Source organism: Rhinichthys klamathensis, unplaced genomic scaffold (assembly GCF_029890125.1).
Source record: "Rhinichthys klamathensis goyatoka isolate OS25496 unplaced genomic scaffold, OSU_Roscu_1.1 h1tg000281l_1, whole genome shotgun sequence".
NCBI classification, from domain to species: domain Eukaryota; kingdom Metazoa; phylum Chordata; class Actinopteri; order Cypriniformes; family Leuciscidae; genus Rhinichthys; species Rhinichthys klamathensis.
This window is the reverse complement of record NW_026606800.1, coordinates 7,599,299-7,626,224: the sequence shown is the minus strand read 5'-3', so window position 1 is coordinate 7,626,224 and position 26,926 is coordinate 7,599,299. Positions and strand designations below refer to the sequence as shown.

The 26,926-nt window shown below is 36.8% G+C and overlaps 1 protein-coding gene across 2 annotated transcripts; it reads left to right on the top strand.

The window, feature by feature from the left end:
- snap25a (synaptosome associated protein 25a) lies at window positions 1-24,839 on the top strand. 2 transcript variants are annotated; one of them, XM_056269169.1, is made up of 8 exons: window positions 1-158; window positions 11,186-11,329; window positions 12,962-13,003; window positions 15,303-15,351; window positions 17,431-17,548; window positions 21,165-21,284; window positions 21,481-21,625; window positions 23,331-24,839. In XM_056269169.1, exons 2-8 carry the CDS (start codon window positions 11,258-11,260, stop codon window positions 23,397-23,399), a joined length of 615 nt encoding a protein of 204 aa, XP_056125144.1. In that variant the 5' UTR covers window positions 1-158; window positions 11,186-11,257; the 3' UTR covers window positions 23,400-24,839. The 2 variants fall into 2 exon arrangements, with proteins under 2 accessions (XP_056125144.1, XP_056125143.1); XM_056269168.1 differs by lacking the exon at window positions 17,431-17,548 and adding an exon at window positions 17,754-17,871 and having other exon boundaries at window positions 7-158.
- Window positions 24,840-26,926: the final 2,087 nt, after the last annotated feature.

Genomic DNA, 26,926 nt, shown 5'->3' with positions numbered 1-26,926 from the left:
TTGTCGAGGGCAGAGTTGCTATCCATTGAAGACGAACACACACGCATAGCCGTTGCAGCAACTCAGTCCCTACAGAAGGGAGTTTGATGGTGGTTCGCTGTTGAAATTCGCATACAGACACTTCCTTACTGACGGTCTAACAAAGACTACGGGATCAGGTAAGCTTTATTTAAAAGAGGAGATGATACAAAGGATGTGATACGATATGTCTTTTCTTCTTTCTTTTAATTTTTTTGGCCAAAAAGTGGTTGAGGCAAGAGCAACAGTGGATGTTTTTTTTTGTCAAAATGAAATATGAAAACTGATGGCTAATTAAAAGATATTAGTAACCTTTCATTTTCGTATCCGTTTAACTGATTGAATGTAAGCTTGATGCACTGTTTGGAGGATGTCAGATTTTAGGGATGACCATGTGTGGTTTATACGCATTTGAATCGTGTGTTGGATGCGGCACGATGTGGGCGGTTTCTGCGTTTCAGCACCCTGGACAGCGACTGCGTTTCTGTCCTGTATTCACATCCAGCCTCTGCAGCTAAATTGCCATTATATGTCTGGCAAAGTTTTGCGCATAGGCGCCATCTAAGTAATGGCTGATTTTACCAGATGTTTACCCGTTTTAAAAAGGGCTCTGTTGCATCAGGCCATTAATCACTGAAATGACAGTGAAAACTAACGCCTATGTTTCATTTTGCAGCATAATTTTATGAGCAGGTCGGCTCATTGCTTTCCTTGCCAGAAGCATTTTTATCTCAGAATATAAATATGTAAGGTTTGATAGCATCGGGTGGAGATTTAACGAAAGTGATCAGCGATTGATAGTGGGGGGAAGTCAATATGGAAAAATGCGACAATTGGTCGAGAATTAATGTGCCGCATGTGCGTGTTGCAAAGAAAGCAGAGTGGGGAAAGTCAGATGGGATGATGCAGTGATCAGACTTATTCAATTTAACCGACATATTAATTGTTTGAACCATATAATCTCAACCTTGCCGTATGTAGCCTATGTATGCGATGGGGCAGCGGTAATGATCAGTTCGTGTCTTCCTGGTGTTAGACGATGGGCGGGGGCTTGAGCAGAGACGAGCGGAGGCGGATGCTGGAGATACCCTCACTTACCATGATTCTTTGGGCTCATGTATGTTTAGGGGTGGCAATCTTAAAGAATTTCGTGATTCCCTTACCAGCTACTTTTAAGGAAGATATTTGGGGGGAAAATAACTCTGTCGCCAAATAATGAGATCATTTCAGATTTCGTGGCTTTCACAGACTTTTAGAGGCGGCATAAATGCAATAGCCTACAATAATTGGTCTTAATTAAGAATACTAAACAAACTAAAAAATAGTAACGCATTTCATTAATGAATTAATTTATTATTGATTACAACTAAACTCATAATGTAAAGCTACGTGTCAACTCAACATTCAACGTAGCCTACGTTGTCGTATGATCAACCAGCCAGTAGCTACACTGATGTAGGCTAAGTCTCACGAGACTTAACAACATACAATTATTTTGATTAAACTCCAGTCATACATGACGAAATTAAGAATGTTCTGTTCAGGTGTGTTTCATTCACTTCAAAGAACTGAGTCATAAGAGTAAGACTGGTCGTGCTGTAGCCATATTGTTGATTCACTATAAGAACCGACTCATATGATTAATTTTTTCGAATACCTGATCTAGTATGTTTTTGATTCTCTAAAAAGATCAGGGTTATATAGAGAGGGATCTTTTTCTCGGGAATAAATCTACAGAGGTCGCGCTGTAAATTGTTGATTCACTAAAAAGAATCGGCTCGTATGAATCATTCTTTCGGCTACTCCTCCAGACTTGTGTTTTTGACTCTCTAATAAATATCCGACTCACAGGCATTCGTGTTTGCTGTACATCCTGTAGCGATGTTGAACAACACTATCAGAGAATTTTAGTGTTCTAACCACATTGGCGGAAGAATTTCACGCTCGAGAACCGAATGTCACCAAAATAAAACTCGAATGGTTCTCCAAACCCTTTGTATGATGCAGATTCAATTCTTCGCCACATTGACTCCATCCTCACGTGAAACACTTTCTGGCTCACAGAATGTACTGATTACACAATAGTATTATCGCGTGGGTAAAATCCCTACATTAACCGGATGTCCGTAACAACCCGAAATATCATCTAATCATCCGGTCAAAATGCCGGTGTGACTTGGCTATGTCAGGATACTGCAGACGAGCTCCCTCTTTTCAGTCACGTGCCCTCATCTTGCACCTGCAAATGCTCTAAAGCCACGGTATTGTTTCACATCACTCTGTTTTTGGCCATCCTTCTGTTGCTGTAAGGTTAGTAAATGCGCATACTGTTACTGAGGCATATGAGCAACAGAAAACGATAGTGAGTAGAGCGTTCAGTTTCGCTTGTTCCGGTCTGCATTTGTCTTGCGGCGGTTGTGAGAGACAGGTTGGCACGCTTCTGTTGTTGAATCTGATGGTTTAATGCGGCTTATTATGGCTTGACTGCAGAGCGCAGGGCGGCAGGGATGTTCCCCAAATAAGTGGTGACTCACGCGATAGCCTACCAGACCGGGATTCATCTTGATTCATCGATGCTCATTACTTAACATATTTAGGTACCTAATATTAATACATTCTATATAATATAGCATAATACAATTTGAATTGTAGTACACATATTCGAGATAAACAAAAAGATACAGTGGATTTGTTCATAATAGGATACCCATGGATTGTTATGGGTTATTTATGCAAATTGTTTGGTGTATAAGGATAAACAGTTACATGCAAATTCTAAATTAGCCTATAAGTCATTCAAGATTTATTTGATGTATTTTAGAACAGCACATGTTCACAAATTCTACTTTTAATAAATGGCTGAGCTCAGTCAGGAGTGATTCACTTAAATAACTCATACAAACCAATTAATATGTCATTTGGAAATTGTTTCATCAAATCTTGACACTGAGACAGCGAAGTGCTTTGTTATGGTTGCTCCGATGTCTTGATTAACCACATACACTATTGTATCAATGAAATGTTGTGATAGATATAATGAAAAAAAAAGAAAAGAAAATCAAAAGCTTTACCAGCCTATTACCAGCCTATTATATGTTATTGTCAGCTACATGTATAACTATCACCCTAAAGTCCTTAATTTCATATTCCTAATTACATATCGCCTTTTAACACAAAATTGTTTCAGATTTAAGCACCAGCTGGGTAAAAAATGGAAACTGATTTGCAAATTCCCAAATGAAAAGGAGCAGGTAGTCTTGGGGAACACTTTACATCTAGCAAATAATAACATGGGCCCAAGTACAAAAGCCACTGGATATCTCTGCGACAGTCCTGCACAAGTGCACTTGGCTGAACACCCACAGATTGAAAATATGGACAAATGCGTCACAAGAGCATAAAAGACTGAAGACGGCTATGGATAAAAAGATGAGCAATAGAAAGAGTGGGGATAATGTTGGTAGAGAATTAAAAAAACAAAACAGATAAAGTACGTCAGAGGAGGGCGGCTGAGGACGAAATGAGAAAAGACAAGATACCCTGAAGAATTAGCTTGTATGATGCACAATGACAGCAGAAAGAAGCACCCTCATGCCAAGCATCTCAGCCTGTAAACTCTGCCCACACATGTGGGTTTCCCCTCCACCATTTATGAATATCAATAGTGCTGGAGGTTTCTGAGGGTGGAAAGAGAAGCATCATAAATCAGCATAAGGACTGACACTGTCCTCTCTCTCTCTCTGTGAGCACAAAGTAAGAGAGGTCACAGTGGTTAATAAGTGCAGTCTTAAACTTACTGAATAAAAGTTAGATTAAGCAAAGGATTAACAGCTAGCTGATGTAAATGACTGTAGTTTGTACTTGCCACGTAATACTGAGAGAGCTGAAGCAATGTATTTTGTATTTGACATCTAGTTTTTGAAAATGCTCATATAAACTCCTAACCTCATATTTGTGTTCGTTATGATGTGGAAATAGATGTGAGAATGCGTCATAGGACGGGCATTTGTTTAAAGTACAAATGGATTAAAATACAAATGCGTTTTGCGTGATCAATATGGTTTTTCTTACCTGTGTCAATTGTCTTTTGTAGGCATCTTAATGTTTGTACCAGATCAGATGGACTTGTGCAATTTCATTGTATGAATTTGGCTACTTTTGCAAGCTGTTATTGTGAGCAATTTGGACAAATGTTACGCATCTGTTCATTTGCTCATAGCTGCAGTTGCAGTCTGAAGCCATTTTAGAATGGCGCTCTTTCAGACTACAGAGAGTTCAATCAGTTCATGTCATGAAGTTTTCTACAGTGTAGTGCATATATAAGAGATAGATGATAAGATAGATGAGCTCATGCAGATGATTTATACTTTCTCAGTTCCATTAAAGTGGAATCGTATTTCAGTATTAAGCAGCATGCTATAGTAAACGCTACTCAGAAATTCAATATTAGCCTTTGCTTCATGTTTGCATATTTCTTGTTAGGATTATTTGACTGTTGACTTATGTTTGAGATGCCAAACAGTCATTTGTTAATAATACACACTGGCTCATTTAAGCAAGTCAATAGGATGTAGAAAGACAAACTTGCTATAGTTGAAGTTTTGATGCATGTATATTCAATCTTTGCTTGTCAATCACCGTTGTTTCTGATTTAAAAAAGAAAAACATGTTAAAGAAATTTGATTTTGTGGCATTCACTCTTTTTGATTATAAATAATCCAAAAATAAACCTTTAGATGGTCCTGCAGTGAATATCCATATCATTATACATCATTATGAATATATTTATTTGTACATTTTTTGGTACATTTTTGTAGCACTTTTCACTATGCTTATTGTTCCAAATCAGATTTAAAATAAACAGTGGTCTAAAAAGTACTTTTGTTTTGTTTTTGCATTAAAATATTTAGAAATCTTTAAATTATGATATACTTGAGATACAAAACTGCATGAGATATTAAGAGTAAAAATTATTTGCTAATGTGATAAGAAAAATATAAAGATAATTCAATATATTCTCTGAACACAAATCTTAATATATTTTTATAACTTAAAATATCTTTATATATAATAAATATGGTAATCGATAATTAGATGGTGCTTTCAAAAAGAATATTCAGAATACATAATTTAATTGAAGTGTTTTATTTAGGAGAGTTTTACTTCCTTTAGCTAAATGTACCTCTAGGAAATAGAGTGGTGCAGGGATGACGTCAAAACCCGGAAGACTAATTCACCAGCGCTTCCCGTGAGATTTCCCTATGGTTTTTGTAATGGGGTTTTTCAATTGACGAGTAAAATAAGGTCCGTGGTAAGTTGCCGATACTTGGACACAAAAATATACATTTTGAAGCTATGTTTATTTTAAAAAAAAGTGTGTTTCTAATAAGTAACAAGATAAGATCGTTTGGGGTGTGAGTGTCTAGAACATTGTAGAACAAAACATCCAAGTATCATCAAATTATGTTTACCACAGACCTTTTTTTACTCATTAATAAAAAAATAAAAAAAACATTATAAAAACCCATAGGAAAATCTCGAGCGAGCCAGTGGCGAATTAGTCTTCCGGATTTTGACGTCATCCCTGCACCACTCTATAATTAAATAAATCTGTTCATCATGTTTCCGTTGAGCAAAAGCTTTTGGCTGCTTTCTGGATTCTAGGCTTCTTAATTGTTTTTTAATGTCTGTTGTTTATGACTCCTCATATTTTAAACACCTGCTGATGCTATCATTCAGGTGTCATTTTTCTCTGCTTTCTTCCCTCCTGTCTGATCAACAAAACAAATGTCACAACCACATGATACCATCATTGCAGTTTGAGATTTTCATATAAATTACCTCTGATGGCACCCAATTCGTCTTTGATGCAATTTGACTTTTCTGCAGCGTCTGTTGTTGAAGAGGCATATTATGTAAATGCAATAACAGTATGTTTGGACGGACGCCAATCAAAAGTAAGATGGCAAAGCAATGATATTAGTGGAATGGCAATGGCAGTTGAAAACAGATCTTCTGCAGGTGTGAGGACGTCTGAACGTTTCTGTTTTAAGTGGGTCTGTTTCTATAGAAAATTTAAAAAGATGGCTGCACTCGCTCTCATTCCTCTGCCGCTTTCTGATCATCATTTCTATGAAGCTGCAATACAAATGTGAAGGTCACAGTCAAACAGACTGCATAGCCAGCCCTCCAATCCTTGCGCTGTCAAACTCATCACTTCATCACTCGTCATATATCTCCAAGAACCTTGGAGCCAGATGGGGAGGCGAGGGAATCAGGGTGTCAGGTGGGGAACACACTGTCTGCTTTAATGGCCCCGTTGTTAATAAATACATCCCGGGGCTTCCCTATGAGTGGGAGTTTACAGGCGATGAGAAGGGAGGGCTCTCTGCAGAGGACCTGATGCTAGTGTTGCTGCAGAGCTGACAACAAATGGGCTTGCGAAATAGACTCCGTCAAATCAATTGCACTGGCCATTGGATCCCCGCTAAATCACAAGACCCTTCAACCCAATGTAAAAGGGGGGATATAGATGAGGTTCTGAGGCTGCTGCAGTCATTTATGGTGCAGCAACATGAGTGCGTATTCTGCTATGAAGAATACTCAGCATGCAGCCACACGCACTCTGAAATGTATAATTTAGATCAGTACTAATGACCGCCACAGATCACAAGCCTAATGATTTTCTGTTGGAGAGTACAATGTTTATTTTATTTATTTATTTATTTTTTGGTTCATTTATTTAGTACTTTTCACTATGCTTATTGTTCCAATGCAGATTTAAATGAACAAATTTAAATCTGCATTGGAAACAAAGAGAGATTTTCTTTTGCATTAGAAAATATTTAAAACTTTTTACATGCCTTAAATTTATGTTTAAGGATGTGTAGATATTTTTACTGGAATTTTGGACAAAATAATAATAATTGCAGTGTAGATGAGGAAACCTAAGGAACTCACCTCCTCAGGCTGGTGATAAGCAGTATAATCAAATTTGAACTAGCATGTTTTTGCAGCAGAGGTCTTTTCATCTTATAGGAATTTCTATTTCTATATATTATATACATGATTTATATAAGAAGTGTGAACAGTTAGAGGTTAAGAGATGTGTTAATAGAGCCCTGGAATCACTCCACGCAATCCTCTACTCAGGAGGAAGGGAACTGATGCTATTAATCACTGCTCATGAGAGGAGGGGGCGGCATCGCTCAGGCCTGTCCTCTTCATCTGGTTGCATTGCGAATAATAAACCATTGCTATAGTTTACAGGTTGCTGGCTCTATCCGTTACTCCTTGGTTTTCAAACAAGGCATGGGTGGAGACAAATGGAAGCATAAATTAACTCAGGGAACTCCCTAAATTATGCATTGCCCACTTCAGTTTATATTTTACATTACATTTTACATTAAATGTGCTTTAGCTATGCAACTTTCTGATGCATTCAGTATGTTATTTTATGACAAACTAAGGCTAGGCTGTCAATTTACTGTGGAATTTAGTTTGATGGCTATATCAGATGTCCATCAATTTGCCAAGCATAAAAGGTAGTGAAATGAGTAACAAATGGCATATGGCTTGAGTTTCTATCCTCGCATCTGTGAATAAGGATTCTCTTGGAGATTTTAAAACATGCCAAGCTCAATAACCCACTCTACGAGAGTCAATCTGTTGCAACAAACATAACACTGTAGAGGGGAAATACCATAACCCGATTTCAAAGGTAATCTCGTAAAACACGTCTGTTTCGCCTGACTCTGAGATTTAGAGGTCAGGCATGATAAGTTCATTCCGTTTGAGGGGATATAAGGTGACGTTAGCGTTTAGCGAAGCATGTGAGGGGGGGAAAAAGAGAGTGCAGCGTCAAGTTTTGGAGGCGGACAGTTTTTGTGTGGTAACTGAAGTGCTGCAGTGAAGGGAGAGGCTGCATGTTTGAGGAGAGAAAACAAAATGGCAGCCAGAGACGAAGGATGAGCGAGCTCTCACACACACACACACACACACACACACACACACACACACACACACACACACACACACACACACACACACACACACACACACACACACACACACACACACACACACACACACACAGCTATTCTAAAAGAGCATGTTTAAACCATAGAGCTTCTCATTGTCTCAATAAACAAACATACAGCTACATACAACTTCCAGTAACCAAATGAATAAATATTGCTCAGTAGCCTAGTTCAAGAAACAACTTTTGATATGTTTACTGCTTTCAGAGGCATTACCGTGGAGCTTTTATTTCAGAGGTCCAAATGGGGGTCCAATCTCAAATTGTTTAAGGAAAAAAAAAAACTTAGTTTTCAAAGCAACAGTTCTGCTCAATGTTTCTCTGTCCCTCCCACTTTAAAATGTATTAATTAAAAGTTAAATGTGATGCTTATGTAATTCTACACATCAGTTCCTAATTCACGGCAGTATAATCAAATTTGAACTAGATTGTTTTTGCAGCAGAGGTCTTTTCATCTTATAGGAATTTCTATTTCTATATATTATATACATGATTTATATAAGAAGTGTGAACAGTTAGAGGTTACGAGACGTGTTAATAGAGCCCTGGAATCACTCCACGCAATCCTCCACTCAGGAGGAAGGGAACTGATGCTATTAATCACTGCTCATGAGAGGAGGGGGCGGCATCGCTCAGGCCTGTCCTCTTCATCTGGTTGCATTGCGAATAATAAGCCATTGCTATAGTTTACAGGTTGCCGGCTCTATCCGTTACTCCTTGGTTTTCAATCGAGGCATGGCTGGAGACAAATGGAAGCATAAATGAACTCAAGGACCTCCCTAAATTTGCTTTTAGACGCATTTCTGTGGAGCTTTTATTTCAGAGGTCCAAACGTGGGTCTAATCTCAAATTGTTTAATGAAAAAAAACTAGTTTTTTCATTTTTCAAAGCAACAGTTCTGCTAAATGTTTCGCTGTCCCTCTAAATTAATACTGTAAAATGTATTAATTAAAAGTTAAATGTGATGCTTAAGTATGTAATTCTATACATCAGTTCCTAATTCATGGCAGTATAATCAAATTTGAACTAGATTGTTTTTGCAGCAGAGGTAATGTTTTATTTATTAGTAATGTTTATTTTAATGGCTAGACATCACAAAGTTTGAAAACACATTAATATGGTACTCTGTGTGCATAATTATAGGCCAGTCTTGAAAGGTTGAAGACCCGCTTTATTTGAAGACCCCCCCCCCAGTTTACCAGTATTCATTTCTTGTAATCCCTGTCCATTCTTTGTTTATAATTTATACATTTGCAAAGTAATGTTCTGAAAAGACGCATACAGGTCTCATCAAATGTACATTCGACTGCCTCAGAGTTAGCATGGTCTGCCATCATTCAACAACCATAAAAATAATGATCATCAATAAAGCACGAATGAGATCATGTACATATTTGCATTGTTTTTCTTCTATATTTAATGACTGGTAGTGCACTGGAAATTTTTTTTTTAGAATAGGTTACCAGTACCCAATGCATTATTAATAATCCTTGGATTTATGCAACAAGTACAGTACAATTTTTTAATTTAACCTGAAAGCAGAAGTGAATTACAAAAGAATTTAAATTCGAGAGCACCTGCTAACAGGTCAATAATCGAGGGTTCCATCTGCTCAGTTCTCTGGCCTACACTGATGTTAGCCTTTTACATTTTTCAGGTTTAGCTATAGCCTACAATCCAAAGGACTGCTAGCAGTGCCAATCATATTCATAATACGGCAAATAACATTATGTATGCTCAGTTAAAAAATGAAAAGATGAAAGATGTGGAGGGAGAAGCAAATCAAAATATAGTTTTTCAGCAGTAAGGAACAGCGTGAAGTAAAGTAAATTAACAGTAAACACGAATCCTGAGGTTTCACTCAATGCAAGGCGCCTCTTTGTTTTTCCTCTGGTCTGGTCTCTCAAATTGTGCTTAACTTTTAGGTTATTTCAAGATTACTACCACAAAGAATTCTCTATGACAGTCATTCACTGACCTGACATTTTTATGCACTCATCAGAATCTGAATGAGTTCCTTCATCAGAGGTTGAGCGAGGACATGTGAGGGACGTTTCTGTATTAGTGCGTTTCACTGGCACCAGCTAGGGACTGATGGTACCATACTGCAAATTCATCACAAACATGTTTCTACCCTGAGAGAGCTTGGATCAGTACACAGCCTGGTTGTTGGGTCAATCAATTTTAGATTGGTGCTCCCTGATCTTTAACCAAAGCAGAAGATGACATTCACTTGTGGAGATGGGAGTGTAATATTTCAGCCTTTAGAGTCTCTGGAGTATTTCGCTGGGAAAGGTCAGGCAGGCGTGTTAAATTTAATCGCTTGAGTACAATTATGCAATTAATGGAAGCAGTATCGCTCTTTAATGCCTGCTTGGAATTCGTTGTTTATTGTGGATGGTTGTGGACTATTGTGGATGGTTGTGTTGGAGATATTTGCCAAAAAATCTGTAAAAATCTATTTTTATATTGCTTTTTCTTAAACAGAATTTAGTGAAGTTTCTGCTAAACATTTAAAAATGACTGGGCAATGTCTGGCCTTGCATGCAGGATGGTTTTGCGAAAGCATGTTTACCTTTTGCTTTGAATAAGGATGGAATAATTTAAGCTCACGTGCTTGTGCAGTTTAACACACACTCACAATTATTCAGTAAGCTGTTCTTATTAGACCTCTTGGGATATCTTGCTTGCTGTCAAGCCAGTCTTTTCAGGAATATATCTGTCAAGCTCACAGTTTCCATGGCAGAGCAGGGAATCATTTCTCCTGGAACACCCAGAACCTCAGGGAAGAATTTAATCAGCTAAACAGCAGCAGCCACCACCTCGACGCTCTTCGAAAGAGTGTACGAGAGGAGGCGATGGGTTCTTTAAGAGCAGACAACGTCTATTTCATGACATTTAATTAGCCTGTGTAAATGAAATTGCTTTATTAGCTGTATAACTCTATCTGCCCTATGAATTTAACATCCGTGGCTGTTTTTCTGGTGCTTATGGGTCTGGGAAAGGGAGAGTTTAGGTCAAGGATGAGTATATTGTCTTTGTTCATTCTTAAAATCTGGATGACACTTCATTATTCAAGTGAGCTCCATTGTTTAATGTTTTCCTTTTCTCTATGTCCAATTCTTTCAGCTTCCCCCAGACTTCCAGTAAGACCCACTCTTCCCAGTTGGAGACCAGCTCCACCCAACACACCCAGCAGCCATGGCAGATGATTCGGATATGCGCAATGAGCTCTCTGACATGCAGCAACGTGCAGACCAGCTGGCCGATGAGGTGAGGACATTCACTTTCTGCCTTTATGCTACACTCACATGAACAACAACCTTCAAACATTAACTGATTGCAACCAAAGACAAATGTAGTGCCAACTAAGAAATCAAAATGGAGCTTTGTGCAACATTGACATGTTTTCTGATAATGATGAATATATATGAGTATACTACAGTAAATTAATGTTCACTTTGTTTAAAAATGCATTCAGCAATAAGGAAATTAATCTTTTTTTTTTTAAGAAAAAAGGAGTGTACAATCAAAATAAAGCTTTGTTGCTGCATTAATGTGTTTTTGAATACCAAATGGTACCGAAATAATAACAATTTTGAGGGGGAAAAAACATGTACACTCACATGACATTAAGACTCCAGTCACATCAGTAACCTAGCCCAATAAAAGCTGATGTATTCCACATGGAGCAGGTCTCCTTATGGAGGCGGCCATGTTGGCCAGCTGATTACCACTTCCTTTATTTTGGTAACTTCCTGTTATTGGAACTTTTTTTACAGCTTTTTTTTTTACATGATGCTGCATCAATGCCACTGGTCAATGACTAAAAAACTTAATAATAATAATAAAATATTTAATTTGCTAAATCATCTGTTTAGTTGAAGCAGACATCAAACTTGTTTTGCTCTTATCCAAGTCTCCAACACAAGTTAATTATTTCATGTCTTTATGCTCTGTTGATTGAGGCTTGGATAAATTGCTGCAAGTTATGCTACAGATTTATTTATTTGTACACAGCTTGTTCTGTAGGCCGTGACTGTGAGATGTCAGAGTCCATATGTGAATGTGTGTGTCATGTGGAGGGAGGTTCACCTGCACTCTGCCTTACATAACGCTGCAGCATTTGGTGTGTGTGTGTGTGTGTGTGTGTGTGTGTGTGTGTGTGTGTGTGTGTGTGTGTGTGTGTGTGTGTGTGTGTGTGTGTGTGTGTGTGTGTGAGAGAGAGCTGGGGGTGGCGCCTGTGTGTTTGCAGCCTGATGGAGCTGCTCTCTGCCACCCCACGCTATGATTCTCACAGCTGAGCAGAATATTAAAACACAAACAGCACACTGCAAAAATTTCCTCCAGCCTTCTGATCCACAGAGATATGAATTCATAATATCCAGACACCCAGTCCATGATATTTGTGTGAAAAATGCTGTAATTTTCTCATCTAAATTGCATATTTCAAATGTATTCTGAATGTTTAGAAAAAGATAAAAAAAAAGAACTTGTTCAGCTTTGTTTTACGTCAGTGGGAGACAGAAACATAAGGTGGTCATAATGGTGGATGGACTAATGGATCTAGAGTTTGAAAGGAGAGATGAATAATGTTCTTTCTGACTTGGTGCCTCAGAGAACCGACCAGAGAGACATTATTTCACACAGATTGTTTATAATGCATTTAAATAATAAAACATAAAAAATAAGTAGTGCAATCATTGAGCACTGCAAATTGTTTGTATATTTTTTAAATGTTAAATGTTTTGGTACATTAGTGCTGCAAAGAACGTCAATTGATTATTTATTGATTATAGTGTGTGTTAAAAATCCTCCCACACACGCTACAGCTTGTGGAGGTTTTTTATTTCTGTCAGTTCCTAATGAATTCTGGTTTTAACATCTTTTTCCGCCCCCCCACAGTCACTGGAGAGCACCCGTCGTATGCTCCAGCTTGTGGAAGAGGTAAGAGAAAGACGCTTTATTATATTTATATAATATATTTATTCATATTTATTATATTTATAATCAAAAATTACATCTCACTGTATGCATATGTTTTCTCATCACAAATGTTTAATATATGATCTGGCATAATCTCTAAACATTTTTATTTATTTAGCGAGGATGCATTCAATTGATCAAAAACGACAGTAAAGACTTTAACATTGTTAAAAGAGGTTTCTACTTCAAAAAATGCTGTTCATTTAAACTGTCTATTAAAAAAAACGTTATCAGTTTCCATAAGTTATTTTAAATTGCAATAATATTTCACAATTTTACTGTTTTTACTGTATTTTTGATCAAATAAATGCAGCCCTGGTGAGAGCCGGTGGTTAAATTACATTTATTCATTTAGCATTTAGAATTATGTTCAGTTTCTAGGGCTGTCAATTTAACATGTTAATGTAGTACATTTAATCTGTTAGTCACTTTGGATAAAAGCTTTTTTCAGATTAATTGTACTACATTAACATGCTAAATTGACAGCCCTAGAAACTGAACATAATTCTATGGTCAAACTAGGAACAAAAAATAGAAGAAATAGATCAATATAAGGATAATAGGGATCCTAATTGTATCATTTTTGTTCTGTCATGAGAGCTTTAGTCTTCAGACAGAGCTGAGCACAAGCTGGGCTTGACTATTCTAGGCTTGATGGGTTGAGGGTGTTAGAAGAGAGGTGTGTATATCTAAGAGAAAGAACTGTGATGAAGTCTCCACAGCATATCTCAAGGTCATATTGATAATCACAGCCCATATCTCTGCAAAGAGCACTTCGCCATGTCCATTACTGGCAGATCAGAGAAGCGATAAATCGCCTCTGAGTTGACAAATAGACAAAATCGCCTGAAGACTCTTGAGACTGACAGACAGAAGAAAACATGGAGAGGGAGGGTGCACACAGATGGGAAATATGTCTCGGTCAGGTCTAATAAACTATACCAGCCTTTTCATGTTCTAGTTAGACTAATCGAATGTTCTCGGCACTTATAGACGATCAGCAGTATTCCTGTGTTAGGCCAAAATGGAGGTAAATCACATGCATTATTTATACTAGTAGAAGCATTGAGTTTGTTCCAGGCTTTTACTGCTGCGTGAAAATTCAGCGGTTTATGGCACAAACAAATTAATCCCCAAGGATCCATTTAGGGCACATTGTGATCCCATCCGGAAGGAGGGGGGTGCTGCTTCACGTCCCGCTGATATATGCACCACCGAGCCTTACGATTATCCCAAATATCGATATCCCGTTCCCACCAAAACGCTGAAGCTGCACTTTCTGAAATATGTCACAGCTGCCTGTTATTTTCCAAACACCAGGGGGAAAAACGGCACAGTAAATTTACCTCGCTGATCATTAAGTGCACGGAAAAGTCATATTTTGCAAGTGTTGAGATCTGGGATGCCAGTGACCAAATAGTGATGGAAATAGGTTACTTAAAGACATTTCTCATTGAAGACCAGCACAGTAGGAGCTGATTTATAACGCAGACCTTTTCAGGGCACTATGGCATGGACGTCTATAGCAAGATATTAAGAACTTCTGTACTGGCCTTTACGCTAATTAAAGCGTCCCCTAATCATTTTTACAGGGGTTTGGGAGGAGTAGGCATCCTTTTGTATGAGTGTAACTCATTTTATAAGCTTTAATGAAGTGCCAGATGATTTGTCGTCGTTTTAATGGGCACACCAAATAGTGTTGTGCTAAATCTGCCCTCAATAAGAGGAACGAAGAGGCATCACTCGTTCTCACCTTCAATGAGACCACACTGTATTTGTTGCATTGCCTAAATTGACTGTACTCCAACACTCATTTATTCTCTTAAACAAACAAGCGGATTCATTTTTGCCTCAATCCGATCATGTTTCAGCAGAATATTTCATTGATGGATTGTCGTACTGTTTAAGGGTGTATTAGAATTGCCTCAAGCTATGAAAGCTCAGAAATCTAAATAGATAGACTCTAAATAGATTCTGCCTCACATTAGCACAGAGAGTGCATTTACAAACTATATTGATCAGGGCTATGTGCTCCACAGTAATTAGCGTCTGCTTATTTAGTCTAAGAAAAAGGAGAAGAACATTATGCAATTTGAAATGTCACCAGTACAGCCTAAAAAAGTAGACTGCCTCTGAATGAGCCTTGTGTTTTGTGTGCTGAATCTCACCTCTTTTTCTTTGTCCTTTATTCTCCACTTTGTTTTTTCCATGTATTTCACGCTCTTTTCCACCCTTCTTCACCATGGTTCTTGATGCATAGAGTAAAGATGCTGGTATCAGGACTTTGGTTATGCTGGACGAGCAGGGAGGTAAGTGTGGATGTGTTTCAGATGACGACAAAACAATTTTCTTCCATTCTTGGCACATACAACTTTGAATAAAAATTGCATATGTCTATTAGCTTTTCATATCAAATTTAAATGTGCCAATGTGTCATTATAATATGCAACTAGAGTATGTATTATAAATTGATTTTTATCTTTATCTATTTTTATTTTTTTGTTAATTCAGTTGCTTAATTAATTGCAGTAATTTCTGTGCAATGTCATTTTGATTTCTTCTGCTTTTTCTGAAGTAACTCTAAATCTTTCACCCTTTTAACACACTTTTCTCTTTCATTTAATATTCTTTCAATATGCTCTTTTACCAAATAAACAGGACTGGCCACTGCAACTGTCCATTTAATGTTTGCATGTCAAATATATTCACAGTTCAGTTTAAAAAGTAGTTGCCATCACAATAGTTTTTAGGCCAGCTTCAAAACTATTCAAATCAAACAGCTCCAAGTTCAAATAAACAAATAAAGCAACGATCGATTTAGCTGGTAATGACAAATGATACTCTTTCCCATAAACTGCACTAATACTCTTTTGTATAATCCCTGGCGTAATCCTAATATTGAAACTAGATATTAAATACTGTAACGGTGTCATTTAAATCAGTAAAAAGTCAAAGTGGACCATTAAATAAACAAATCGGCAAGGCTGTAACCAGCTTTTTCCCATTTTAAAAGCACACGGTTAGCTTGTTTGGCTTAGTGTGGTTTTAAAAACTACATAATTAGCCTTGCTTTAAGCATTAGCTCATTAGAAGCCCTCTGATTGGCCCCTGTGTGTGAGGGCCCAATGTCTGTAGCCAATAATTAGTCTTTTCATAGGGGGAATGAGATCTCACTCCTTCATCCCCTCAAACTACAGCCTAAAGCCTATTTAAATACTCTCAGCCCAGAGGTGACACTAAGCTCCAGATTTATCAAGAAATGAGGTGTCAAAAGTTCATTTTCTTGTTTTAAATGAGAATCTATAGAATTTTGACACAAGGAAATTAATCAAATTTAGGTTCATTTGCTTTGCCTAAACGAAAGTGTCTTTGAATGCCAGGGATTAAACAAACGCAACTGATGTGGTAGGCTTGTTTCCCTCCTGAACCATTTCCAGTTTGCCTCTCTCTTTCCTGTGACTGATACCTTTACTAAACCTCTTAACAATATCGAACACACCCTGTCTGCACGACAAACACGCCAGACTGCATCACCACGGGTCACTCAGCACCTCAGCCATATCATCCCCTAACCACACAGACAAACAAACCATAAGCTGCTGCCTCCATTGTAACGAGGAGAAAAAGAGGCTGTCCGCTTCCAGCAAAAGGGCACTACAGCCACTAAGCCTTGAGAGAGATCAGGGGAGTGTTTTATTCTGCCCCAAGGTCTAATTAAGTAGACACTGTCGCCCTCCTGCAGTGCCCCTTGTGGGAGACTCTGTCTGCTATTGGCTGCTGGGATCAAATTCAAGTTTTCCATGTGTTAAATGTGAAAGTCAACGTGAATTGCCATTGCAACCCATTTTACTTCTGTAATGTGACATATTTTGAGTAATGATTAAAAATGTTTGAAGGGGCTTGATTTTACTTATTGGGAATTGGTGAAAAGTGAGCGTTACATATCAGAATTTAAGTGAATTTGAGTTTGCAAAAAAAATTCTAAATGCTAAAAAATAGCTATTTGACCACAGGTTAACATTATCCAATAGCCTGTGTGGCCTCAGTGATGTCAGCTGGAAACTTTTTGAATGGGGATTAAAAAGACACTTTTTAATCTTTTTTCATTCCCGATAATACCAGGAATGTGCATTAAGAAAGTAAATAGGGCCCGTTTTGATTTCATGTTGACTTTGATGCATATTTAGCTGAATAAAGGATGAAGTCTTGCTTCTTTAACTCTTTCCTAATTCTTTTTTTGCATGTAGGTTCACTCTAATGCATGCGTCCCCTCTAGATGCATTGAACAATTTCGCATCCAGTTCAGCAGTGCTCATTTCTCATATATTCTTGTCAAGCAAGGGCCAGTAAAATTCATTCCACTGCTGTCATCCCTTTGTCCTGACCAGAACAACTCGATCGTGTTGAAGATGGCATGAACCATATCAACCAAGACATGAAGGAGGCCGAGAAAAATTTAAAAGATTTAGGGAAATGCTGTGGCCTTTTCATATGTCCATGTAACAAGTAGGTACTGACCTATGTGGAAGAAGGGTCTTACATATGTGGTGGCGTCCGTTTTTTTCCCCTCCCTTTTTTTTTGAGTTTCTTTTTGTCACAGTGACTGTCTGAAGTTTTGTCTTCTCTTCTTTGTCCTCTCTTTCCTCCCTCCTTTATTTTCCTGACACCTGCTCTCGTTCTGTGGGGGATAAATTACTTGTTGTTTAATCAGAGCAACTGGAACGCATCGAGGAGGGAATGGACCAAATCAATAAGGACATGAAGGATGCAGAAAAGAATTTGAACGATCTAGGAAAATTCTGTGGTCTTTGTTCCTGTCCATGTAACAAGTAGGTGCTGCTTGCCTGCCTGCCTGCCTAAAAATAAATCTTATTGAGAGGCCTGTAGCCCTAGCCAGGTGTGCCCAACTCCTGCCAAGTTCACTACCCCATGATCCCAAGCACAGACAGTGAGCATGAGGCATGGTCATCACACATGCTCACAGAAGTACAACAGTCCAATAGCCTTAGCTCTGGGTCCTTTATTAGACAGTTTATCAATGAAATGTATGAATAGAAGGCATGCTGCACAACCCAAGGCCAAGTCAACATATTATGAACGCATTATCAAACCACTAAAACTGCATGGATGTGCCAAAGTTGAGTCACTTAACGTAGTCTCAATACAAATGAATAGAAAATACTGAACGAAAAGTAAATGACTCTTTTAATCAACTTAAGTAGCCTATTTTATCTTCCGATAATTTATTATTCCTTTCCAGTCCATCAAAAATAGCATACATAACGCATGTGACGAGCTCGTCATTTTGAGTCGTTTACGAGAAATACCTTAACTATTTTGTGTTTTAATTACGTTTGAATTAATTCAAACTCAAAGTCTTCAAAATGCAAATTTTAAAACGAATGCAAATAACAAATGGCGTTTTGGCGCTCAGTAATGTGTTACATCTACGTCTTTACTAAGTTACTATTTATAAGCACGAAAAACATGAATGGACATCAGAGGGCAGGTTAAAAGATATGGTATAACTTACTCAAATGTAGGCTTTCATCTGTGTCATCAGCGTTTTGACCGCGGAAAGACCTCAATAAAAACAGCGCGTGAACATGTCACGTGATGTTCCATTTACCTCAGGAAACGTCGAGAGGATCATATCGCTAAAATTGTATGTATATACACTATATTATAAATCATGCATTATATTTAATATTTAATATCTAAACTGTTAGTTATGTCTTGTTTAATGTTTTAATTAATTCTGTCTGAAGATGATTAATTCTGTTTTTCAGTGGCATTTTTGTCAGCCACTATTTAAATGAGTACAACAGTTTGGAACAGAAACATAATTATATCATTAGAAAGCACTTTCCTTTTTCATTTAATGCATGGAATTCAGAAATATGCTTATTGGTCTAAAATGACTCAAAATGATAGAGCAACTCACTCACATATAGCCTGGCTATAGGCTATATAGGCCTATATTAAAAGACAAAGATATTTAACAGTATCTGCTTGAAAATGTATAAGCATACAATAGCTTTTTTTTACAACTTTGAAAGCACATCCATCAATGCTACCTGTATGACTATAGCATGTCCCTGAATGCCAAATGCATGCTCATGCATCTCTTGCGACTGATACTGACATTGCTGCTATTTGTTATAAAGAGCAATTATGCATAGTAACAATGCTGATGACCAACTCTACTGAAAGTCATTCAGATGATCTAACAGTTTCAAGCCTGTCTCATTTATGTTGGCAGGGATAGTTCGGCAAAGAACAGGACACAAAGTCCAGTCTATAGCCGCAGTACAGTGGAGAGAACCAATGCTTTTACTGGTTCCCCAAGGGGAGCAGACGAGATCTAGGTCAGACAGAGAAAAAGATACAGTGCAGATATTCAGGGTTTTTTTTTATGTGACAGCCTGTCATAAAGTCCCGGACTGGTGCAGAGGAGCAAATGAACCCGTGCACGCAGGGAGGTTGAATTTGGGGTCAGATTGTGTGGTTCACATTGAACTCAGTCCATAGTTTTATCAAAATAACAGTCACTTTTTAAATAAAATAATATTCTATTTACATTATTATTATTATTATTATTATTTTAAAATCTGATTATGTTTCAAAACAATTTAAATTTTCAGAAGATTCTTTCATAGTTGGACAGCAAAAGGTATATTTTTGCTCTTACAAAAAGGAAAATAAGATATTCAAGGTTCTAATATATTTTGTAGGCATTGTTTGCCAGTTTGAGTATTAACTGCTCCTTCACATTAGATAAAGCTCAACATGCTGTTTAGAGAGAGAACGGAGGGAAGGCAGCCGGGGGAATTGTAGCTTTAGTCCGTCTCTATAAATAATACTGCAGTGGGAGGCTTGGGCATCTCTCTTTAGATAAATCAAGAAATATTAGAACTAAAATCCATATCAACAACTCACAGCAAGAACAACAGCAGATGATGAATAAAACCTTGTTTATGCAAAAGATGCAATCTAGATTAGAATTTATAAATTAAGTTTATGATTTTCTTGACGCTATTAGAATGAATTCAAGGATGTCATGTTGATAGACTATTAAATAAAAACTGCTTTCAGTCTTCTCATGATTTTGATTATTGGGTAGCACTTTACAATAAGGTAATTAGTTGTAACATTAGTTAACATAAACTACAACACTTCTGCAGTGTTTATTAGTCTTAGTTAATTTCAACATTTACTAATGCATTAATAAAAGTTGTGTTAATTAGTTCATGCTAAAATGACTATAATGAACAAACAATGAACAGTTATATTTTTACTAAATAACATTTACAAAAAATAATATTGCTCATTGTTAGTTCATTTTAGCCAATGGAAACTTATTGATAAGTGTTATCAATTATTGTTGTTCTATACCTCGCCTCTGAATGATCAGCAGATCCCAGTAGCATGTCTACAACAATATATAGTAGTAATCATAATAGGTTGTTGTCATATTTGATAAGATTGCATATGTTTTGGATAATTAGCATGTAAAAGAGGCTATAAATAGCAATAATTGATTATTTTGTGGCTGTGGGCTTGTAATCTCATAACAATATTGATCTGTCATTGCTTTTCTTTCATTATAACATTTATTTAACACATTTAAGAGTCAGAAACACTGAGCTGAGAGGTGGCCAATGAAAGGGCGAGATAGGATGCGCTTCTCTTCCTCCAGTTTCTTTTCTGTTGAAGTTATTTACACTTGTCTCCACTGATGTGGCAGTCCTGTTACTCTGTGTTGTCTGTCGCCAAGGCCTGTGCTCTTTGTTATTTGTCATAATTTGAGAGGGGGACAGCTCATGTGCCATGGGGCGGGCAGAAGTGACCTCCGAGTCCCATTTATCTTTGTTTATAAATGGCTATCCACCTCTATTTACGTCCCCCATTTTCAGAAAGGTATGTGTCTCAGCATCGAGTACATGTATGTTAAATGTCCGCAGGATATAGCATTACAAATTACAAAGCCCCTAGGAGAATGAGCCCATCCCTGTTATGCTTGCCTGGTAATTCATGTTTGTTGTTGATCTGTGGACACACTGCTGCTGATATGGAAGTGTCCGGTTACCCTAGTGCTCACGCTTCCCCCGACTCTGTGCAGAATGAAGAGCGGAGCCAGCAAGGCCTGGGGAAACAACCAGGATGGAGTGGTGGCGAGCCAGCCCGCCCGCGTAGTGGATGAGCGCGAACAGATGGCCATCAGCGGAGGCTTCATCCGCAGGTGAGACGCCCAGGATTCCAGGACACTCAGTCAAGAGGGTTAGCTATAAGAGAGAGGTTTAATCGTGTAGCCAAAAGCTCAAATAAACAGACTTAAGAGGTCAAATGTGTAGATAGCCCGCCCATGTGTATGCGTTCTGCTTTGAGAAATAAATGGTGATTTAAAGTGACATTCTACCGTTCTTACATGGATGCAGGGTAACAGATGACGCCAGGGAAAATGAGATGGATGAGAACTTAGAGCAGGTGGGAGGCATCATTGGTAACCTGCGCCACATGGCCCTTGATATGGGCAACGAGATTGACACCCAGAACCGCCAAATCGACAGGATCATGGAGAAGGTATGGATTGGCTCTCAAGGACAGTTTCCCCTATTGGATTTTCCAATGATTAAACAGAATCCTAAAGTGCTATTTTAAAAGTCAATTCAACAAATTAAGAGTTGACCTGAATATCTATTTGCAACATGTTTGACTTCATAACATAAATAATTGGGATTTACTCAATTTATATTGATTAATATTACTAAATGTTGTATTTTGTTATATATTTTATATATAACTTAAAATATTAAATAAATATCTAAATATTATATTTTATTATTTTATGATAAGTTATATATTAATATATACTGTACACACACACACATATATATATATATATATATGATATTATTTTGATAAAATATTAAGTCAGTTTGGATTTAGCATAAATAATTGGGATTTACTAAGTTAATATTAATTAAAATTACTACATGTTGTATTTGTTATATATTTTATATCTAACTTGAAATATTAAATAAAATATCTAATTATATTCTATGATACGTTATAGGCTATATAAATATATATATATATATATATATATATATATATATATATATATATATATATATATATATTAGGGCCGGGACTCGATTAAAAAAATTAATCTAATTAACTAGAGGCTTTGTTATTAATTAATCGAAATTAATCGCATTTTAATTGCATAAATATTTGACCTGAGAACAGGGAGAAGTAATTTTTTTCACATGGATTTTTAGTATACCATTGAATAATGACTGAATACATAAGCTTAAGCAACAAAATATTGTTTATTTTTGTTCAACCAAGTCCAGCAGACCAGTTCAATTTTTACCATTAAGTGTAGCAATAGCATATTGCTACACTACACTAATAGCAATAGCGAATTATTCCTTGTTGCATAGCTTGCACACAACCATGCTCTTATCGACGCTTCCATCATTTCGTTTTTTATAACAAAATGTCCCATCCTCGGGCCCAACCAAAGCGGTCTCGTCAGCTTCTTCGTTCATGTTCACTGTGGTTTGTTGTTGTCTGAAGTCATCATGAACGCTAGTTGGTGCTCCAGTATAATTGGTCCGCCGAAACTCATCCAGTGAGAAACGTTCCGCGGTGCAAAAATAAGTGTTTAACGTGTTATTTTTTGTGTAATTAATTAACGCGTTAAAGTCTGTAATTAATTAATCTTAATTAACGCGTTAAAGTCCCGGCCCTAATATATATATCATATTATTTTGATTAAAGATGAAAAGAATTAGTCAATTTTGATTTGACATTAATAATTAACTGAGTAAATCCCAGTTATTTATATTACTAAATGTTGTATTTTTATATATATTTTATAAATAATTTGAAATATGAAATATCTAAATATTATATTACATTATATTATATGATGTTATACATATATGCACAATTTTTTGAATATAATATATTTGATATTATTTTGATTAAAGATTACTCATGATGACTTTAAAAAATAAAACAATATAATAATAATAATAATAATAACAATCTATAAAACTTGTTTGACTTCCATAACTTAATTGGGAATTACTAAATTATAGATAGATAGATAGATAGATAGATAGATAGATAGATAGATAGATAGATAGATAGATAGATAGATAGATAGATAGATAGATAGATAGATAGATAGATAGATAGATAGATATGTATAGAAGGTTTGATTTACATGAATAAAAACATCTTTGCTAATAAAGCACTGTTTGGTCTATTTCAGGCTGATTCCAACAAAACCAGGATTGATGAAGCCAACCAGAGGGCCACAAAGATGCTGGGCAGTGGCTAAAGCTCTGGTCTGCCTGCTTTTACCAACCATGCAGTTTGTCAAAAGGCAATGCGCTTATCATGGTATTTACCTTCTAGGTTTGCACACATGCACATATCACCCGGCCCCCGTTGTAAATGTCGTTCTATGTGTCGTCTGTCAGCTTTTTCAATGATTGTCCTCGTAAAATGATTTCTTATACTCTGTACCATTCTTTCCAAAGGTTGTATATAGTGCTGACTCGATGGCTCTTGCTCACTTGTGAAGTTTTTATTCTCTCTATTGCCTGTATACATATATGTATGTATGTATACATATATCTACTTGTATGTGTATGCGTATAGCCTATGTGTATATACATATATATATATATATCGAATTTTTGCTGGAGGAACTATATAGGAATGCTATACAAGTTGTCTTTCCTTTTCAGTATATCTCAGTATCGTCTTGGTAAAACTGTCACACCACTCAGCTACTGTCATGCTCCTTATTTTGATGTTGTCATGACAATGAAAAATGGGAAAAAAAAATATTTTGCAAATGATACCAATACAACAAGCACTTACAATCAATGTCCTTGGTTCATATCCCTCATCACAACCATAATCAGTTACTGTTTAGACGATGTGCAACTAGATTCTGTAGCTGTAGTAGTAAAAACATTGCATTCCGAGTGATGTGAATTGTGCGTTATGCATGACAAATGGTAGATCTTAGCGTCTTATAAATAAAACTTGTTTTAAAAAGATGACAAAAAAATAACTTAATCATGGCAGTAGCAAAATTGACAAAAGCATGCTCAGTATTAGGACACAGTGGAACGTTCCATATTACTGCAAGTTTGCAATAGTGCCACCATTTCAGTCGATAATATATATTTACAGACTGTGACCTTTGTTGTAAAATAATGCAAAGTGACTTAAAGAGGAAATGTGATGGAAACGAAACAATGCTGGTGTGGTGGTCCTGCAAAAATGACTTGTTTTCTAAAAATGAATATGCAGTTTGGTGTAGAAAATGATGTTCTGAAAGGTGGGGTCCGGTTGTTTACTGTATCATAGGTTTTGGATGCTCTGAAAAAATAAAAAATAAATCATTTGCAATGTAAAGCAAAGACGCATATTTCTGAGAGAACTTACTTTTATAAGATGACTGTATCCTGTTAGTTTACTTTCCCCGTGTGGTTTGTTATTGGTAAAAAATTATAATAATTCATAACAAAAAAAGGATTTTTTTTGTTGCTTCTGTACTTAGAGCTATGCACACCAAATCACTACGATATTGAATAGTTATTATAAGAAGTCAAATAAATACCTTACCTGAATGACATAGGTTAAACTGTGAGATTGATGTCCTCAACGCATGTAATATTAAAACTCCCTCTGTATCCTGTCAGTCTGTGAAGTGGTTGACATTTTGTAGCTATAGCTGAATTGATTAAAAGTAATAAACCCCTAATCGCTGTGGGTTTTCATTATTGTCTCAAGCAAAACCTCATTGTCGCTTGACAGAGCTGCTTTGTGAGAAAAGAACAGGAGATCTGAATAAGCCAAACTTGAATTGTACATAGCTGGCAGACGCTTTTAACCAAAGCAACTTGCAACTATGTGTTCCCTGGGAATAAAACCCTGCAGCCCCGACGTACATATTAGTCGTTATGAAGGTTATGCATTTCTAATGAGTCAAAACTGGCACTGAATGATATGAGACAGCGATCGCAGATTGGAGTAAATTGCTTTCAGACAAAGTCCATTAAGGCAAGTCAGTTCACTCAGCCGCCATATTGGTAACAGCCCCGGGGCTGTTGTTTTCCGTGTAGATAATAGACAACTTGAATGGGGAATGAACGAAATATCTAGATAATATTATGTTTCAATTACAGATTTTAACTCGGCGATGAATGACAACCATTGTATCATAAATTTAGCTTGTTTAATTAAAATCATGCTAAAACAGGCTAGTCCAGTACATGAACATTCTAGAGTAAATAAACAGGTGATGACTCTATCATAAAGGTGATTAATAAGAACACATCAGCCTAATTTAGTTCCATTAGCCAAGAACAACAACACAACATGTCAATGCTTTGTGCAACCAGCAAGTGCCTACAGTTTATCCAAAAACATCAAGAAGCTTAATAATCATATATGCTGTTACAGTGTATTATAATGAACCGATAAATACTTCAGACCAGAGGTACACTGCATGCTAAAAATGTTTGCATTAAAATAAGAGGGTATGTAGGAGAAATTTAAATCATCTCATGCAAAACAAAAGAGAACGAGATGTAAAATAATGGGTATGCTATCAGATTTATTGAAAATAGACATAAGAAAGGCTTTGTTTCTAATCATTTTTATAGATGAAATGATTAAAGTCATCATGAAACGGAAGTTGCGATTAGTCTTTCCTTCCCTATTGTGATGTGTATCCAAGTGAAACAGCTTTTTGAACAAGAACAAATGTAGGGAGGGACTCTGACTTTAGGATTTTGTCCATCGGGAATTGATTAAATAGTCGGATGGGTGTGGTTTGCTATTGCTGTGATGTCATGTGAGTGACAGGTTGCCATTAAACACGTCATCAGAAAAGAGATGTCTTTGCAAGAGGGAGGGGAAGATATTTTGATTAATGATCACAAGGGCACATTCATTTTTATTTATTTTTTAATAATGATGTGCATGCATAAATCATTTATAATAAATACTCCAATATTCTATAAAGAAACTAAAGTTGTCAAGTTTGATTTCATGGTGACTTTAAACAATAGAGCTAACAGGAAACAAGCTCATGTCTCTTGTATCATCACACATTTTCTGTAAGAGACATTTGGAAAAGGTGTTGCAATATCAGGCAACACTGAACCACATGAAATATTCATTAGCATAAAAATATCCACTCTGCAGGCATAGAAAGCCTCTATGTTTACACACCATTTTCAAAGTGGAGTCGTTTCAGAGAAGGAAAAAAAATGTACAAGTGGTCCATCTAAATATTGTCTCCGCTGCTGGTTTTCCATAGGCTTATAAACAAACCTGTTGAATGATCCTATATGTGATAATGCCAGTTATTGTATGTTGGCAGTCAGTGTGACTCGTGTTGTATTTCGAATATGTGAGTCAACAGACGTGTGAGACAGGGAACGGTGCATTTCCCTCAGTGAAATCCAGCCCTTCGGGTTAATAAAATGGAGTGCTGTGAGCTGCATTCCCTCCTGAGGAAAAACAAATGTGATTTTCTTTCATTTTGGCCTTGTGTGAGGTTGGCTGATGAACGAGGTGCTGTAGTGTGCTTCTCTGCTGACCCAGAGGTAATTAAAGATGCTGGAGATTTACAATGAACATGCAACCTCTCTCAGCCACAGAGCTAATCTGAGAGAGCAAAATAGGTTTAAAAAGTGGCTGTTTGTTGCTTTACGCCCGGTGTCCAAAATATTCTGCATCTGTGTCCCATTCCCTCCAAAGTTTTATGTTATAATTAGTGACAATTAGTATCCTCATTGCCTGATATCTATATCTGTCTATAGGAATAGCAAAGTGTTAACT

Coding starts and splice junctions, on each gene's coding strand:
- snap25a (XM_056269169.1), top strand. CDS start 11,258: ATGGCAGATGATTCGGATATGCGCAATGAGCTCTCTGACATGCAGCAA. Junction 11,330..12,961: donor CAGACCAGCTGGCCGATGAG/GTGAGGACATTC, acceptor GCCCCCCCACAG/TCACTGGAGAGCACCCGTCG. Junction 15,352..17,430: donor TATGCTGGACGAGCAGGGAG/GTAAGTGTGGAT, acceptor TGTCCTGACCAG/AACAACTCGATCGTGTTGAA.